A 19,770-nucleotide genomic window follows, 5' to 3' on the forward strand; every position below is an offset into this window, starting at 1 on the left:
GAACTCAAAATCCACTGCAGGAATTCCAGCTGTGAAGTGAAGAAAGGAGGGAAGATAAAACAAAGGAGAAGAGCAGCCTTGACTCCCGCAGCGAAGCCCAAACAATCCTCCAATTAGGCTCCACACTCTGAATTTCAGTTACAATCCATAAAGCTGCTCTGGGCCTCACAGAAACATCTCTGCACCCACTCAAAGCCCAGGGTGTGCGCTCCAGAGGCGCCTCCAGGCCCTGGCGCTAAGGGAACGCTATGAATAAGCAGGCACAAAAAATAAAATCACGTCAATATTTTGTATAAAGCATGCCAGTGTCGTCCACCCTAAAGTCTCTGTGGGATGCAGGGTTGTGCATAAGCCCCTTCTCACCCGGCGCAGCACCTGGGGTGCGGGTGTCCCCCCTCGGCCTGACACAGCCGGGTGCAGGGATATTTCAGCGCGGATAACCCTGCAGCTCTGGCTCTGTTAGCTCAAATCCTAGCTCTGATGCAGGGATGCTGCCTGTGATGTCAGCTGTCACCCTGGCGTGTGGCAGCATTTTGATGGTGACAATTGTTCCGCTAAGATGGGGTCTGACATTTATCCGTCGAGGAGGCTTCACGGGAAAGCTGTAAAGCCCTCCGGTGAGTTTTTAAATCTATCCGCCCACACTACAAGCAATTAATACTTAATCATCATAATCTGCTTGTAAAATAGGTAAGTGCTGTCATTTGCACTTCCCATAATCCAGCCTACACCAGTCCCAGTGCTTTTAGATGCCACCTCAGCAGCTCAGAAAAAGCTGTGCTGAGTCTGGGAGGGAGAATTCCCTCCCAGGTAGGCAGAGTGGTCTCTTTACACCTTCAGGCTGCTGGCTGCAAGCCACCCAAAATCTGTGCTCTAAGGTCAGGGTAGGTACTGAACACAGACTTTGGGATTTGCTATGCGTGTTCCCTCTGTTCTCCAAATATGTGTAGGGAAATCTGGGTCAGACTAGATGTAAAATGCACTTTTCCAAATGACACACCATATAAACAAGCGAAACTCCCACTTGCATCACAAGGAGTTCTGCTCACCTAAGCACAGCTGTAATTTGGTTCCTCCATTCCCAGCGATTCATCTCTTAAGCAATGGCATTTTAGAGAAAAATAGTGGTTTGTAAAGCTGTCAAAATAGTAAAAATGCCCAGGGAGCTCACGGTCAATATCAAACACATCTGAAATATTAATTTCTCTCTCAGGCAGCTTGTTTACATAAAAAGTGTAAAATGAGCAGTGGACAAATACAAGTTAAAGAAAAAACAGAATAAAACCCATTTTCAACCATATAGCATGTTCCTAACCACTCTGAAATCCTATAAAGTAGAACTTCATGATGAATCACCACAGAATTCCCATTTAAAAGAATGGATTTTTTCCCTATCTTCCCATGAAACGCTACTTTATTCCTCTGAAAGTTCTGTAATGAACTCTATAAACTATTTGCTTGGCAGAAAACTGTATAAAAATGAATCACCAACGATATAGAAAAGGGAAAAGGAAATCAAAACATACGCAAAATACCCAAACAGAGTTGCTGCTGCTCAAGAAGGATAAACAGAAGCGGCACAAGGGTTCCTGGTATCGCACCACCTCTGATGCTACAGTGGCTTTACAAGTGCACTCCTGTGGTGTCACCATTCTGTCTTAAAGGAGGAGAGAGCAGCTTTGGTGATGCTTTAAAACACTTCTGAGACGTGACTTGAACGATGAGCTATTGGGGATGTCGCTTGTCACAATTCACACAGAAGAGCGGTAACAGTCGGACCAAAGGAGCGCAGTGAATGGAAATAAAAGCAAAAACCCCCAAGTGCCGTACTGACCACTGCGTGCTGTTTTACAGGCATTTATTCTAAGATGCAAGTTTCTGAGAATGTGGAAAATGTTCAGGAGAAAAAGGCTTGCTTTTCATCAATGACCTTGACTGTCACTGCTGGTTACCCCTGGCAACAGCCAAAGAACAGCTGGGTTTCAATAAAAGGAAAATACAAGGGAGAGCAAGGACCAATGTTGCCAGTGAGTTTAATTATCCACTTTCATGTTTGTATTAGTAATTGGTTTCTGGGGTGTTGTTTTTTTTTTAATGTTTAATCCATACGGATGGTAATGCCCTACGCTACTGCTGTTCCTCACGCATGGGCGAATGCCTTTTGAAGAACAAACATGGAACTCGGCAGCCACCGAGAGGCTTTGGCAACACCCGTCCCTGCGCGAGGCAGCCGTCCCCGTACCCGCGCTGCTGCGTGCCGCCTCGATGGGAGGCTGCCCATCCCACTACACCCTGCCTCATCCCAGGTACCAACGCCCATCCACTGCCCAACACACTTACCAACAGAGCAAAACACCTTTTATTTCTGGAAGGACGTGCCTGTCTACCAAGAAACCCCTGCAGGGACTGCTACCTGGCTTGGCGAGCACGGTGGATGTTTCAAGGTTACCATAATTACCTATTGTGCTTTCTTTTTTTGCCCTCAAGAAATAATCAAATTAATGATCCCATTTCCTGGCAAACCCAGAAACTCTATTAATTTTACTGATTCATCCTAATACAGTGATCACCGCCAAGAATTTATTTCGGTGTTTGGTGTGCGGTGAAGCTAATGTAATTTGAAAATTATAACATTGTAAGATATGTAGTGACACAGCATTGATTAAAAATGCAATTTAAATGAATCACATGCTTGCTCCTCTGGAAAGATTAGTTATGGCCAGTAGAAAAGAAAGAGATGAGACTGAAAACAACAGGGGCGTGGATTTGAAGCAACTGAGCTTCCCCATGTTGGGTTGTCACAGCTAATCCAAGCTGTGGCACACACTGTAATGCCTGGAAGTCACTGTCCGTGTTTGGGTGATGAAATTTCACTTGGATATGAGCAGAATAACACCCAAAGAAAGTGTTCAACTGATTTATAATAATTTCTAGCTCTTCCTATCACTAATTCTACATATTTATAAGCCCACAAGCATCTTGGTGATCTCCAATCTTAAAATTAATCAGCTTTAAGGAAAGCTGGAATTGTTTGTCCTGAACAATTCAGTCATGTGGTTAAAAGGAAACAGGTGTAAGATGCAAGAGTCGGGACGAGATTCTGCTTCGGGTTTTTGTGTTATCTGAAAAGCCAGCCATCTCATCTGTTGCGTTCGTTCTCCGTTAGGAAACATTAATCTGCACAGATGGTGAAACCCAGTAATCTCTGCTACCAGCTGCAGAATGGAATTTTTAATGAAATGGGAATTTGAAGGTTTTCACAGAAAGCACTAGAATCACTCCTATTATTTCCCGTGATGCCCAAATTACTTTGACTGTTATTTGACATCTACTGTACTGTAAATATAACAGCCGCGCAGCTTCAGTCTTAGCCCAAATACAATCGTTTTGCACAGCCTTTATTGTTTGCATAAGCCAGATGCTGAAAGGCTTTCAGTCAAAGAGGAATAAGTCATCCACCCTCAGCACATCTACTGCAAAAAGGCTGAGCACTTATAACCTGTTATTTTTACCTTTTGCTGAGATGTAGAACGGTTTCAGCATGTTTGTGAACTAGAGTGAAGCTAAAGATTAAACATAGAATAAGATTTGTAGAGAAAGGGGACACCTAGAAAACACACAGTCACCATCAGGTCTTCATCCCTTTGATGCAAAGAATTTGGCTGAAGATTTGGCTGATTCTGGCATTTAGAGTGTTTTTTTAAAAGAGGCTTTATCTAGAATGAGAATTCTAAAGTAACAGGTTGGGCTAGAAATGCTAATCAATGCTAACTAAATCAACTTAGAACTAAGTATGTGTGTTAACAGTTTGAAAGTCATAACAACATAGAGAGATGAATTTTATCTTGAAATTAAGGTTAACCATGTGATTTCTTTATAAGCTTATGACACCTTTGAGAACAGTAATTTCTATTAAAGAATTCCTCTGCTACTTATTTTACAATATACTGATGTTACAGTGCAATTAATCAGGTTCAATGGAGTGAAAAGGGTTTTACGTGTGTGCGCAGGACGTGTGTCTTTACAGTAAAAGCGTCTGCATTTGCCTTTCTGATGGGTATTTCACCACTACTTCCCTCTTCCAGCAATTTCCACTCCAGGGACTGTGGTGTCATGGCCCTGCTGTAGGAACAGATGAGACTGGGGTGTGCGTCTCTGCAGGGAAAGGCATACGCAAAGTGCAGGTCTGAGAGCAACCACAGTGCCAGATCATTCTTGCGTAAATTTAGTTTGAGAAAGTTCTGAATGAGCTGTAACTCCAAAAAGAGACTCATTGACAACTGTGAAAATCAGTAGGAAGTTTATTGGCAGAAGGGTCAACGTCCCTTCATTTGTGCGGTGCAGGAGCCATGGAGAAAAGAAATCAAACCAGACAGAGGGAAAGAAATAAAATGGACCCAGACTGGCTCTGCTCTTTGTTCTAAAAATAAACACACATTTTTGGAAGAATTTATATCTAGACTCCATTTCTGAGTAGTTTATTATGGATTTCTAAATGATCAGCGTGTTTGAAGTACAGTAGAGTTCCAAATTGTTTCATATTGTGGAAGGATAAAGCAGAATGTCCGTGGGTGGGAGCAGAGATCCAGGCTCTGTTTCTGCCTCGCCATCACAGTTACCTCAGGGACTGCAGATGAACTACTGAGCTTTTGGGAATGAAAACTCATCTTGCCATTCTGTGCCACAAAACGGGCAAATCCAGACATGGGTGACAGCTAATATTGATAATTGGAAGGTATCCCTGCCCACGGCAGAGGGGTCGGACTTGGATGATCTTTAAGGTCTCTTCCAACCCAAACCATTCTATGATGAAACCATTTATACCAGACCTGACTTGTTTCCATCAATCCAAACAGAGAAAAACAAGCACCAAGAGGCGCTTTAGAAATCAGCCAAATTCAGGCCTAAACTCTGAAATCTTTGCTGCATTGCTATGAATACAACGTAAATATGATGATGTAAGTTAGAGTGTACAGCATTTACCCACGGCTACTACGGACTTGTGTTTTACCTGCGTTTGCCTGGTTAATCTGGTCAGAACCAGGAGGCCACAAGTTCACAAAATAACCCAAGGGTAAGGTAAATAGTTTTGAAACGAATCAAGTAAATGATTTGTGTTATATACGTGCAGCCTCCAAGGCAAAGGTGCCATCAAAGTGCTGGGTCAAATCAAATCAATCAGTTCAAGTGCTATAAAATATGAATGCAGAGGGAACAGATGAGATCTTGATGTGAATAATAAAATAGTCTATGAACTACCTGAAATAAATCAATCTTCCTTTCACGCTGCAAATACAAAATGCAGTATATTTCATATTAACTGTGGCTGAAGTGCAAATATATTCAGACAAAGATTCAATATTAGAAACCTTTTTAATCCAGTGGAGGACAACACTGCCTTAAGTGATCATCTCCTTCACACAAGTCTAGGGGTCAGAGTTTTAAAACTAATTCAGTCCATAAGATGCAAATAGACACTTGAAGTGATTTTGAAAGACATAGACTCGTTCTGGCATTGAGTTCTGTTGATGAAAATGGGGTTCAGGACATTTGTGAATCTTCACTAGGTTTGCATCTACGGTAAAAATCTGGTCCTATAACTCTTACAAAGTTTCCTCTGAAAATTCTGTAGTGGAAATGGCTTTATTTTTTTTTACTGGATTAGCTTTATTTCTCTTGAAACATTCTGTCCTGTGATATTTATCCCTATAGTGCAGAAAATAATAGAATTCATGTTTTTAATTAAACTGAGCAACAAACATTTTGATGGAAAATGCAATAAGGGGGAAAAAAGCCCTACCAACTCTATTTCAACCACAAAACTCCCACTAAAAGCATCTGGCTTTTCTGACTACTCATCAGGAAAGCATTCTTTTGGTTATATATAACTCACTAGTCAAATTCAAATCAAAACCACTACATCTTTGACAAAATAAAGAGAAATCCATTTACAAAATCAGTCTTGGTTAACTCAAAATTATTTAAAAATTACGAAATATAAGCATCCTATTCTATTTCCTCCAAACCAGTCCTCCATATTATTCTCAGCATACCTGCAAGTACACAAGAAATATAAGAGCTACCCAAGTATGTTTACTTCATGTTCACTGTAGTGATTGACAACGCAACAGTAAATGGAGAACAGAGTTTGAGGATCAACCTTTGTGAGGAATAACCCAAATCAGTCTGTGAGAGCTTCTTTCCTACCCTGAAATGGGATCAAACAACTGGTGTTCCCTTCAGAGGGAAATGGGATTTCTAAAAGGAAGCCAATATGTTTCTATCATTAGCCTTAATTTCAGTTCCAAATGTACCAGCTGAAATCCTCAGCACATCTTCAAGTGACCTCTCCCTTCCCAGAAAATCCACACACATACTGTCAGGTGTATTAAGACCGGATATAGGGAAGAAGCTTTTTATGATGAGGGTGGTGAAACACTGGTGCATGTTGCTCGGGCAGCAGAGACCCCATCCCTGGAGGGGTTCAAGGCCAGGTCGGACGAGGCTCCGAACAACCTGATCTGGTTTAAGAAGTCCCCGCTCCTGCAGGGGGTTAGACTGGATGACCTGTAAAGGTCTCTTCCAACCCAAAGCATTCTATGATTCTATGATATTCTTTCACACTCCAGCAATGACATCTCTTTCTGCACTTCACCTCCTCTGCCCTGGGCAGATACATGTGCACGATTTACCGAAATGGTCCAGCACAATCTGTGAATGAGCAGTCACCTTTCAATGTGCTCCAGTGACAGCACTGGAAACACATTTTCCCTGTGTCTTTCCTCATGATACCCGTGTCTGCTCTGAGTTCAGCTTCTCAAGGAGTCACCGCAAACCTGTGTACTCATCTGCATGCATTCTTACAAACTGCCAGGCTGTGGATGCTCCTGCCGGCTCGTGGTGATGCTAAGGAATTCCACCTCTCCCTGCATAGCCATAACTTTAGTGGTTCAGGATTTGGCCTAGATAAACTTAACGGGGCACAATGGATAAAGATATTCAAGGATAAATTTGTGTTTCAGTAATACTAGTGCAAATCCAGAATTATACTGGATTTATATTTATCTGAGACAAGAATGTAATGTACACAGGGTTTTTTTACCACACTACTGGAATGTTTTTGTATGCATAAATGAGTAAATATTGGTTTTCCTAAAACCCATTGCTCTCGTAGAAATGATTAAAGGACAAGATGAAAAAAAACAAACCTGTCAGCTACTACGTGGAATTGCCAGCCAGATTTTCTCCCCGACTATTGCTTTATTTGATGAATTCTGTTTTACAGCATATGGCTTCAATCTAAGCTAGTTACCAACTTCTCTTATTCTTTTCATATTTTCCTTTCATAGACGATAGTGCCTCAAGGTGTAATTTATAAATGAGAAAGACTGTGCTGTAATTCTGGGCAACAAACAGCAAAAATGTTGTCTTTGTGAACCACTGCAAAATATTAACTGTTCTTTCTTTAGACTGCAAGTTTCCTTCCATTAACATTCATCAAAAATTACAATCTTATGTGAGGGTTATTGACTTATGACTTGCTCTTCTGCCATATAGTCTGTGCCAGTAGTTAACCATAGTATCACTTAGGTGTCTAACTAGCACAAATAGCTGTGGTGATGTCTAACTACCATTAGGTGCACCGGTAAGTTGAGGCTAAAAGATGGCAAATGCAGTTTTCTCCATGGCATTCCGTAGGAAGCCCTACAGAAACCTGCAAGAGTTCATCAAACGGTCTTCTGCCAGAGTGAGAAAAAAAGGCACTCATCACACTTTAAAGAGAATAGTCTTGATGCTCATGTGGCTTAGTAAATCATAATTGGTAAAAGAGGCTGTTCAGGTTTAGATAACTCCTCGTACAAAGGCACTACTGTATGTGTAACAGAGATTCTCTACCATTAAAAGTGTTGTGACCTTCAATACTCCTGTTTGTAACCTCCTCCTTCAAGTGGTGAAATATCCCAGCCTCAAGCTTTCTTGTTAGGAAAACTTTGAAGTGCTGGGGGTAAAGATACCATCAAAAAGCAAAAAAAAACCCCAATCCTGAAATGCAGACAAAGGGATTAAACACACTGAAGCAAAGCTGAGGCATCTGACCCCCCCCCCCCCAAGCTGTTTATTGTAAGCACAGCAACATGTCACGAAGAAAAGCTGTGCTCAACAAGCCACAACAGTCTATAAAAGCTGCTCTCTGCTTCAGCATTGGGGTTTTTGGTTTGTTGTTTTGGGGTTTTTTTTCTTAATTGCAAGAGTTAAAAAAAGGAGTCGGGAATAAAGGGGGAGAGAAGGGAAGGACTATCATCAAGAACCTCCACAGCTGTTTGAAGAAAGACATTTTGCTGCTTTTATCCCAAGCAATTACACTGGAACTATCTCCTGTTGTACCGCGTGTGACACAGTGAAAGCCACCCACGCTATGCCGAATGAGAGGGAAAGATCTATTCGGTGAAATGAAGGCAACTACAAAACTTTCCGGTCCTTGCAAGACAAGGCAAAGAAAAGCTTTTATTTAATGTTGTGGCTTGTTGAGCACAGCTTCTCTTTGTGACGTGTTGCCGTGCTTACAATAAACAGCTTTTGGGGTTTTCAAATGCCTCAGCTTTGCTTCAGTGTGTTTAATCACCTGCAAAAGCTGTTTATTGCCTTGTATACTTCCCCCATCACGAACATTATCCTTTAAGTATAAGGCTTTATGATGAGTCTAAGCAGGCCAAATGATGTAGGGGTACCAGGCGCTATCAAAGCTGTGTGCAAGCGCAGATGAAATAAATCCATATGAGGACTACAGACCATGAAAGTAGAAAGATAAGCTATAATAATGCCGCGCAATGATTTCACAAGCACTCTGCTTATCCTTTAAAATGCACCCGTGTTTGCTGAGAGCCACCCTGGCCATCTCCTACGCAACTATCAAAGAAAGATGTACGCATTCAAAGAAAATTATGAAGGATCTTGACAGACAAAGCCAAGGAAGCTAATAAAGGGCATCTGTGTGTACCTTGCTTCTGAGGGCTTTAGCTAAGATGCTTTGAAACAGCCGCAAGCATAAGAAAAGAAGCAGAACACTGAGAATGTATTTAAATGAGAAAATGCAATATTCCATGGAGCACCTCCTGTATCAATGAAGAAGGACTGCACACACTGATGAAGAACCCTCTCGAGAAGGATATCAAGGCCAGGAACAATTAATCAAAGGTTTTTTAATATAAAAGAGTAGTTTTTCTTCTTGCAACAGGCAGAGATGGACAGATGGTTGAGTTCCGCTTAGCTTTCTAAAGTTCTTTTGCAGGTCTTTTTACTTCGGTTAAGAACATAATAATATCAAAAGACGCAGGAACTGTGGTGCTACTGAGTTTGATAACAAAGACACAGAATTGTGGCCAGCATAACATCAAACACAGCGATGCCAGTGACACACCTCTCTATTTCAAAAAAGATCCAGTCTCACCAGCATTCCTGGCTTGTGTGACCACTTTTCACAGAGAGGATGGGAAAAAAACCTCTGTATATTAAAGAATGGGAAGATAAAACTGACATAAATTGTAAGTTGGAGGCAAAACTGGTGGGCGAAATACCTTTCCCTGTGTTTAGCATTCTGAAATATTTCCACACCAAAGGCATTTTACAGTTATGCCAAGAAGATTGCCAATTATTACTCAGTAGAAATTATGAAACTACTACTCCCCATGTTGTTTTTAAAAATTTTGTTTTCCTTTTAGTTAGAGCTTTGGCTGTTAAACGCATTTTTCATCTGAGGAAAATTCAGACTTCTATCTAATTTTTTAAACAAGCTTTTATTACATTTTTTGTGTTTCTCGATATTTCTTACCCCTACTTCATAAAATACTCTATTCAACTCTTCTAATTTCCTCTCCTTTCTCAGCAGTAATACTGGTAATGTTGTATTTGTTAAGGTATCTTGCTCAGCGAATGAATTAAATTTACCACCTAATCAAGCATGAAGTTATATTTGCAATAATAATCCAATAAAAGGTGTGTAAACTGAGAACAGTTACCTATCGCATTGAAGATCCAGTATCACCAAAGGCATCTGTTTTAGTCATTAAATAAAGTGTGATTGCCCATCTACAGCGCATCAAGACAGAAAGCTGATCACCCAGTTAGCTTCGATGAGCCAACAGAGGATGCAGGTAGTGAAGCTTATTGATTGCGCTCAAAATACCATAAAAAGCTAATGAAATGTAACTTCCATTTTGCAAAAAAATTGTAAAATGCATCTCTTTAATGTTTTGGGAGACTCTCGCTACCACGGCAGATCTTGAAAGGAGATGCGTCCTTCTCATTCTGGAATCGCTGTTCCTGGTGTCTTCTTGCTTGCAGTGGGTTTCTGCCTGCTCCCATCGGGTCCTCGTGCCCTCCACAGCAGTACTGTTCCTTTTCATAACATCTGACGTGCAGAACTCCTCTCTCTTTCTGTCTTCACGCTTTTAAAAAATGATCGCAGCCAGACTAACAGTAATATTTATAAAGTTTGTTGTAATAATTTGACGTACTCAATATTTCATCGGGCACAGCTGTTTTATTCCCCCATTACATACAGCAGATGCTGTAACATTGTTCCTCATTAATGCGTGGAGCGTTCAGTTAAAGGCGGCTGCGCACTTCCACGCCACACAGCACTGGCTCACGGCTCACTCTCCAGTAATCACCTCAATGCTGCTTACACAAAACCAAGTAGTCCCAAACCTGTTAATGATAACAGATGGGATCTGGTAGAGGCAGGAAGAAAAGTTCAAGTGTTGGCATGCATTTCGCTCCTCTCAGTAGCTCCTCTTTTTAGGAATCTCTGCAGCACTTCGGTCACAGAGCATCCCTCCCGGTCAGTTATGCAGGGCACAATGGTGCGCTAAAAAAGACAAACATTACTAGACAAAGAATTTTAAACGTTGAAACGGATATCGGGTCTTACAGCTAAAGCTCTTTCAGGAAAAGACAAGTCTAAGTGGAAGAGAGGATATGAGCAAAATCCACTGGACAAAATACTACTTAATCCTTTGAATGAGATAATCAGCAAGCCCAGAACTAGCTGCAGAAAGAGCCTGGACTGAGAACACCTCATTATTAACAGCACTGTCAGAGACCTGGGAATGAAATGAGTTTTTACCCAAAGAATGATAGAGACACAAGTGCAATATTCCCCAATTTGGGACGATTTCTGGGCTCCTGACTGTTGCTTTGCAGAGGTTTTCATTAGCATAGGCTTCAATGAACAAACGCGTTTCAGAGTTTATGGTGAAGAATATACTCACAACTGTATTTCTGATTTTACATTTTTTGCTTTGTTTGTAGAGGATGAGCGGTAATTGTGACCAGTCTGGGCAGTGAGACGTATAACACGTGAGTCATCAAGAATGAAGGATCAGTGCTTTCATGAGGATATTATGCCTTCACTTGCAGAGGTAAGCATTCACCATGAAACTGATGTAAGGCTTCTTTCTGCCATATAATTTCTCCTCCTCCCTTGCACTGTTTTGGGAGAGTAGGAACAGGAGATGATAAAGCAGCTGGACACATATAAACATCTTGGTGATATTTGCAGTGATATTCTAAGGGGAACTGAGTAAACCTTCAACTTCAAACAGCGTTTAAAGAACATGACATTTGGAAAAATATCAGTCCATTCGGCCGAAGTTTCCCCTAAACCACGAGGTCCGTTGCAGAGTTGCCCTCCGTGGCTGTCTGAGCTCCAGCCTGGCTGCACGGTGCCAACTCAGACACACTGTTCTCAAGACTTAAGCCGATACCTGTGCTTGTTCTTCTCTGAGCTAGCTTGGGTACTCTTGAGCAGATTCTCTTGCAGTGCACCTCTGCACTTCCCACATAGCTGTAAGAAGATTTCAGCTGTAACCCTGTAAGTACAGGAGCACTTACATGTCCTTGCTTTGCAGTTTGCAATGGTTCTCCGAAGGCTTTGTGATGCTTACCTCCCTAACTTGAATTGATCACAACAGTAAGAAAACAGGACACTATCTATGTTCAAATGCTGCTGGATCTTCTAGACAAAGTTTTTCTCAAAGAATGAAAGCTCCTTGGGTGAGACCCTCCTTGGGTGCGTTGTTGAGATTTTTATCCAAAGCAATGTTATATTCCTATTAGCTTATTAGCTTTATTTTGCTTACGCTGTTGTGTTCTCGGTGCTGTATTCCCTGAAAGATACTGAAACGGGTGCATTTCTGCAGGAGAAAATAGTAGCTAAACACTGATGGTGGTGTCAGCAGCAATCTACAGGATATGCAAGTTCTTCCTTTAATATACATCTACCTGTGAAATTCCCTGTTTGCTACCTAAGTCCTTAGCTTCGATAGCTCCCCCCTTCACAGACACACGCTGCTTGCAGTTAAGATGCCTATGACAAAAGACACTGCAAACAGTCCTTTACAATAGCAACCAACTGGTGGCCGACCTCTTTCCTACTTTCCCTGCCCTGCCAGTACTTGCTGGCCAGTTTCATCCAACCTTCACAAAGAAGACGACATCTCAGTGCTTTGTGAAAATCGAGCAGAAGAAAGGACCAAACCGATTTTGTACTGAGGAATAGGGAGGTGAAACTCAGGTATTATAGACTGCTGTTAGCGGTAGTCAACTGGGCAATCAGCAGGTGCATTTGCAGTCTGGCTGGCACAAAGGGACTTGGAAATAGCCACCGCATTTTCTGCCTTTAACTTCTAATGGAGGGAATGTGCGGAGCAATGGAGAAGTGATTATGGGGGAGAGTGGCTATAAAGAAGTTAAAATGAGATTCTGTAGGAAACCAGACCGCATTATTTCTTCTGTTTATGGAACGCTTTGTGTTAACAAAGGATTTGTCACAAAGAGGCCTCCCAAAAGGTCAAACAAGATACGAAAATCATTTACAACTGATATGTAGCTACCTCAAGGACTGAGGTCATTTGGGTGATGACAAATGGGTAAGCAGATGGCACAAAACTCTGCACAATAATAGAGGACCATTCCATCTGAAATTTGGTCACAGATGCTGGCATACATCCGTGTGCTTCCAAACAATATCCTTCTATAAATATATATATATAAAAGAAGTGGGGTGTAAGCACTATGAAAAGCCTGGATGCAACATCCATCTGGTCATGGGTAGAGAGTGGCTTACTTGCATTGAGAAGATTTCAACAAGACAAGATAAAGTGCCGAAGTTTTAAGTCTAAAGTTGAGATATAGAGGGATGGATTCACTTTTGGGTGACTAATGAATCCAAGAATCTCTCCAATATCACTGCTTTCTGTCCAGGCCAAATCCATCTTGGTAGTGAGGTTCTGGCTGCAGAGTTTCCCTCTCCAGTGTTCAAATCTGTTCCTGGGCAATATCAAACCAGGAGACCTGTTTATCAGTGTTTCTGCGCTTCTAATTGAGCCAACGCTGGGTAAATAGCACGGGGGGTCACACCCCAGTCCATCTTCAGGCTACGAAAGCATGGCAGCCCGTCGTTTTTAGTAACACAACAAAAGAAGAGATCATGAATGTACATTTGCATCAAAAGCTTAAGTCACTCAAAAGTAGCTATTAATGCCCATCATAAAAATATGCCTTAAAAACTAAACACAAAAATATATTTATTTGGAAGGGCTGTGATGATATCAAAAGTACATTCGTGTGAGTAAAAATAATTCTCGATGAATGACAGAATACAATTTTAGAAAAAGGGAGTCTCACACTCATACAGACAAAAGCATACATACATACAGTTTCTCACCCCCAATTTATGTACATTTTCTTTGTCTGCTCCAGAAGCACCTACTGATGATTCTCCCCAGCCTGTTGAGTGACACGTGGCTTAAACACCCCACTGCTTTACCATCCCGACCCCGTTTGATGAGGAGCTGCAGATCCTCAGATCTGGGGTTGGTTATTAGATACAGTTCATTGACCACTGCTTCAATTTTTCCCCTTATAAGCTCCTTTCTAACATCTAATCCTAAAATACATAGTTTAATTCTCCTATCTATAAGCAAGCCTTGCCTGCTTCAATCTTCAACAACTGGCGATTAACAGTACCAGGAGGAAGAACGATGAACTTGCACTTCTCTAACACCAAAGTACTACTCAGAATTCCGAGCGGCACATTTGACTGCCATGGCAATTTGTACTTCATCCTGGCAGCAGTGTTATTTATCCCCATCTTTTCCATTATATCTTACAGCAGAATTGACGTGTGTCTATTATAAAGTACCTGCTCCAGCTGCAAGGCAGGCACACAGCCCTGCCAAATGTATGGTGATTCCCTGATTAAGTTCAGTTCCCTCAGGTTCCTCAGTGGCTGCAAACAATTCCAGTTTGTGAGGAACTGGATCTCTGACAGCTCCCACTTTGCAGCTGCCACCAGCAGGACACAAGGAATCACTATGCCCGCTGCCTGCATAACTGGAAAGATGGTTTTGGTACCTCACTCCCAAAACCAGATCTTCAGCCAACATGTATCGTCTCCCTAGGTAGGCAGCAGACACCTAACACACATTATAAAATCTCTTCTCACCACATATAAACTAGTTTCCTAATCAACACTCTTGTTATAGAATTACAGAGCAATTTGTATTTCACCTTCAGTTAAAATAGCTTGGATACAAATACATACTTCATGGATGCAGGATATAAAAGCCGAGTGGCTAACTGTCTTGCCACCAACTTCAATTGGTGGAGAACCAAACCTGCGGTTAATAAACCATTAGAAGCACTGTTATTTATGCAATATGCTCACCTGCCAGCTGGGAAGCTGCAAAGCTCAAATGGGGAACTCGCATAGGAGAATAAACTAATAATCAGTTCTGGTTGGCGTGGCAAGTGTTTTGCCTCAGATGAACTAGTGGAAGCTGAACAACAACCTTACATATGTTAGCATCTTCCCCAGGTATCTTGACTTTGATAACATGATTCAACTTCTGTGCGCAAAATGACGCGGAACATCCCCGTACATTGCAGAAGGCTCTCAGTAAAGAACAGGTCTTTGATGCTGTGCCAAAAATCCACTTTCAAGAAAATATTATCAAATTCTACTAAGTTTCAGTATGCCATACATTCATTATTTTATGCTTGCAACAAAAAAAAAAAAAAAAGAAAAGAATCATTCATCCTTCACAGGAAATGTGTTTTAACAATGCTAAAATACAAAATTACATTCCATTTAAAGCATATGGATTAGGAGACCTGCATACCTTTACTACGAAAGCAGGATCAGTGAGTGAGAAAAAAATCCTCAGCCTTTTCATATCAGTGGTTTTAGACTCAAGTACAGAACCAAGTACAAAGACAAGATGTGCATTACTTTTACTTTTGCAAGGCTTGAAAAAAAATACCTGGGCTTATAAACACACCTAAGTGTCGGATGAAATGGATCCAAAGAAGATGCTATCAAAACAATGCACAATGTGTATCAGGAGACAGAAAAAGGGCATTAAGAACAAAGTCAAAAATTCCTTTGAATACATCAAACTCTGTGGTGGATGGAGGCCACAGCTGCTGCTCCAATCTTTTTTTGAAGTTACATCATTAGGAACTGAAACAGGAAAGTGACTTATTGAAATAAACAATTGAGGAAAGGAAAGCAATGGACAAGACCTTTGGCTGGCATCAGTTACCCAGCTTAAATAATAACACAGACTCCTTAACCTTCATTGACTCCACACGTAACAGCAGATCCCCTTGAAGCTCCAACTATCTCCCCACTGAATACATTTCCAGGGTTAGCAAACTCACCTTCGCAAGGATACCATGGGTGGCTTTTAATTCCAACAATTGCAGCTGAGATAGAGTTTAGCATGTAATTTGAACGGTGCTGCTGCCAAAATGAGAGCCCATCCTGAGCTCTAAGCCAGAGAACAACGTAGCTCATGGAGTAAGCTCGCCCAATCACTTCTTGCCAAATCTAGGATCTCCTAGAAGCTTTCCGTGGCAGACAAGCGAGCTTGTTTTATGACAACACACAAGATTAAATGTCAAGCAGATTAGTTATACTGGAGAAAATAGCCTCGATACTATGAAGAAGCAGTAGAAATGCGTTCCTGTGCCAATTCTGGACTCCTCTACCATTTCAGTGGTGCTTCACAATCACAGACAAACAGCAATTCAGAACACACCAAGAACATCCCAGTCCTCACATATTCCAAACTGATTCCACCTCACGAAAGGACAACTGAAGTGACAAGGAAACCAAGTCTCAGTACAGAGACAGACCTAGAACCTGAATATAAGTTTGTCCCTCGAGATGGTCTACAAACAGCAAAGTTTGCAGGTACTTCGCAATTTTTTCTGTTAACAAGCTAACAAGTGATGTTAACCTGCTGGTTTCACTTTATGTTCACTTACTGACACATCTGAGAACAGGTAACACTATAAAAGCATCAGAAATGTTAAACAACTATTTAAGCAGCAATACAATATTTCATTTTTTATTCATTAAAGTTTTTGATGTTTGCATCAAACTTTTGACTTTCTAGAGCCACTCTAAATCAAAACATTGTATTATTAAGCCCTCTAAAAATTCATCACAAATCAGTTTACAGATGACATTGATGTCTTATTGCTATTCATTCCTCCTGGACCATTTCTAACAATTCATTTTTTATACTCCTGCAGTGCTGAAATATGGTTCACACCAGTATCTGTCCTTTTAGTAATCACCAAAGCAAAGCCTGGCAGTTGTCATATATTGCACTCCTGAGAAAAATGCTAGTAATACTCTGAATTGATTGAACAGCATGGAATCGGAACTAGCTGGCAGAGGAACCATTTAACTGATTTCAATTCATAAATCTTTTTTCTCCCATCCTATTTTAGTTTAGAAACTGCTAAATACCACCATTATCTTGTGATGCATAGAACAAACCCATTATTTATAAAGATATTAATTTAAATAATATGTGATTGCATTCATTAATGCCCCATATGAGAAAGCAGACTTATGGATTTTACTGAGTAACTTTCATTTACGCTCACTGAGCTGAAATGTCTGTAACAGCCCTTAGCAAGTGGACATTGATTTGTTTATTCCCAAGAGGTCAACATCACAATTAGTACCGATAAGACACTTCCATGTCTTATAAAGTGATTTTGAACAGAACTTTACTCTCTTTAAACCCCAATTTAAGCCCTTGAGCACGACCCACAATGATTAGTAACACATGGCATCGCTTAGGTGACAAAGTTTAACTAACGGGCTGGGCAGCCCTTGGTGTCTAAAGCAAATGCTGTTCCTTAACACATTTTTAGGAGAAAAAAACTATGGCCAAGAACTGTAGTTCAGTCCTAAAGAACCTTGGAAACAGGGCACTTGAAATCAAGTCCATGTTGAAGCAGGAGATTAAAGGCAAATGGGCTACAGGTGGGACAGGGGATAAATTTTAGAGGAACAAAGGTGGAGCTCTTGGAGAAGAGAGAAGCTCCTTGGAGAGGAGATCCCACTGGGCTACCCTGGCTCCTCAGTAAGTTACTCTGTTCTCCTGGGCTTATGTGAATCGAATAGAACAAAAGCAGAGAAAGTATAACCATGTTTTTCTTAGTGACAGAGCAGAGGGGTGTGATTTGCACATTAATAAGGGGTTGTATTGCTTACTAAAAAGGGCTGTTTATGTGAAATGGGCTGCATGTTAAATTCACTGAAATGGATAATCGAGAGACAAAGCTGGGCCTGAGAGAGGACCAAAACTTGGGGAGTTTCCTCAAAAGCAGCATTTCTTCTGGGGAATTGATCTGCATGTAAACTCATTAAATATCTTGTGCTGAGATTCTGGATCTTGAAATCTAATTATCTGTATCAACGATATCCAGCCTTCAGGACCTGAGCAGCCGCTTTCTCAGGAAATGGAGAAGCACAAACAAACAAAATAACCCAGCACAAGTGAGAATAACATCTGATGATGCTTATAAATCACACAACCCGGCACCCCACTGCAATCACTGGATGGCACAAATTTCAAAAGCGAAGGAATATTTCAGTTTTCAAACTCATGTAAAATTGGTTTCTATTTTAATAGCAAAAGATTTTGTTAAACACTTGAATTTACTGTTCCAAGACCACTTGTACTGTACATTTCCTTCCATCCAGCTCTCCTCCCAGCTCCCTTTTCAGGAGGTGTTGAATTGTGGCTCTGTGCAACTAGCTGTCTCTCTTGTTCACTGTGCATGTAAGCTGGCTCGTTATAACTTTGATTTGAAACCATATCAAATCCCTTTTTTATTTATTTCTCATTTTTCTTAGGATTCATTCCATAAAATCCTTTCGTGTAGAGCATAATTGCAGTTAAGTCTTCTCTAAGACATTTCCTGGCTGCTACATCAATTGGTTCATTGCCTTGAAAACTGAAGCGCTTCAGCCCATATGAAACCCACCTCCATTTTCAACATATAAAAGCCATTACGGAAAAAGTGAACACAAACACACTACCTGCCAAATCAAATCCTCACCGAAGCCTTAACTAGGAGCATAGAATTTTTTTAAGGCATTGAACTGCAATCTTTTCCTCAAAGAAGAATTGCGATTCAATCGGTTTAGAAACCTCTCTAAAACAGATGAACCACGACTGAAACAAGTCCTGTTCTTGTAACATGATGGAAGGCCATCATTGTCTGACAGCAGCAGGATAATATCTGTGAGTAGTATCATTACTGGTGTAGCATCTTTCACGATACCAGTGCCTCCCATAAGTTACTAATAATCCTATTAAAATAATGTTGCCATTCTGTTTAATTAATATATGTGAGATGTCTGATTAAGAAATATCTTATAATTAGTACCAATAAGCTCCAGATAACAGAGAAACTCAGTGACTCTTTGAACACACCTGTCTGCCTGTTCCATGCTGAGATATCTATCTTGTAGTTCCTTTCATAGTGTAAGGAAGATCACTCAACCCTTCCCACACCTCAACGTGACAGCACTGCAATGTTATCCCGATTTAGATGAATAGAAGGTCTTGGCCATCTTAAACAACACTTTTAGAACAGCACCTTTAAAATGCCACTCAGGAAGAACACTAAATTTAATTCTAAACCTGGAGTTTCTAAGTGAGATGCTATTCTTCCTGACAACAGTTTCAAGTAACAGTTACTATAAAAATACAAATACATGATAGAAGACATCTAAAAATGCACAGTTGACCCAATCCCATCACTGCTGGAGAGAGAGCATTTGCAAAGCACTACATTGATATTCTGCCTCAGAGCTGACTAAGATAAAAGTGTAAATGTGCTAGAAACATAGCGAATATTTGTACATCTACGAAGTTCTTGGGTTTATAGCCAAACACAATAGCACACGTACCTTTCTTCCCCCTGTGTTTATGCGAAGTGGAGTTAAGAAGGGGTCAAAAATCATATGGCTGGTTTCGATATTGACAGGCGACTGCCTTTTCCCGACTGAGCAAAGATTCCAAGCCGAGTTCACCAAACCCCAAAATGAGGGAACTGCAAAACACAAGAAAGTGCAAATTTAAGAGAAGTCTGGAAAGACTACAGTTACACGCAGGGCGGAGAGCTGGATAATAAAACTTGTTGTGTTGTCTGCACACAGACTCTAGAGCTGAGAACAGGCAAATGCATCCAGCGCTTCAAACTGCAAACTTCACACACAAAGGCAAACACATTTTGTCTCACAGATTTTTTGTATCAGGAAAGAGGGTTATTTGTTTTACGTCTCCTTTGAAGGTACCTAAATATCATCCCAGATTCAATTATAAGTAGGTCCTTCACTCTTAGTATTAAGAAATACTTACTGAGCAGTAGGAGTGGGTCTCGTTTGTCCTCATG

General features: G+C 40.9%; 1 protein-coding gene across 1 annotated transcript in view; it reads right to left on the minus strand.

The window, feature by feature from the left end:
- CA10 (carbonic anhydrase 10) overlaps positions 1-19,770 on the minus strand; it is a 162,674-nt gene that overhangs the window by 80,494 nt on the left and 62,410 nt on the right. The window contains exon 3 of the mRNA XM_009563928.2: positions 19,286-19,428. Within this exon, the coding sequence (XP_009562223.1) occupies positions 19,286-19,428 (143 nt within the window). The remainder of the gene's footprint in view (positions 1-19,285; positions 19,429-19,770) is intronic.

This window comes from Cuculus canorus, chromosome 18, assembly GCF_017976375.1.
Source record: "Cuculus canorus isolate bCucCan1 chromosome 18, bCucCan1.pri, whole genome shotgun sequence".
NCBI classification, from domain to species: Eukaryota; Metazoa; Chordata; class Aves; order Cuculiformes; family Cuculidae; genus Cuculus; species Cuculus canorus.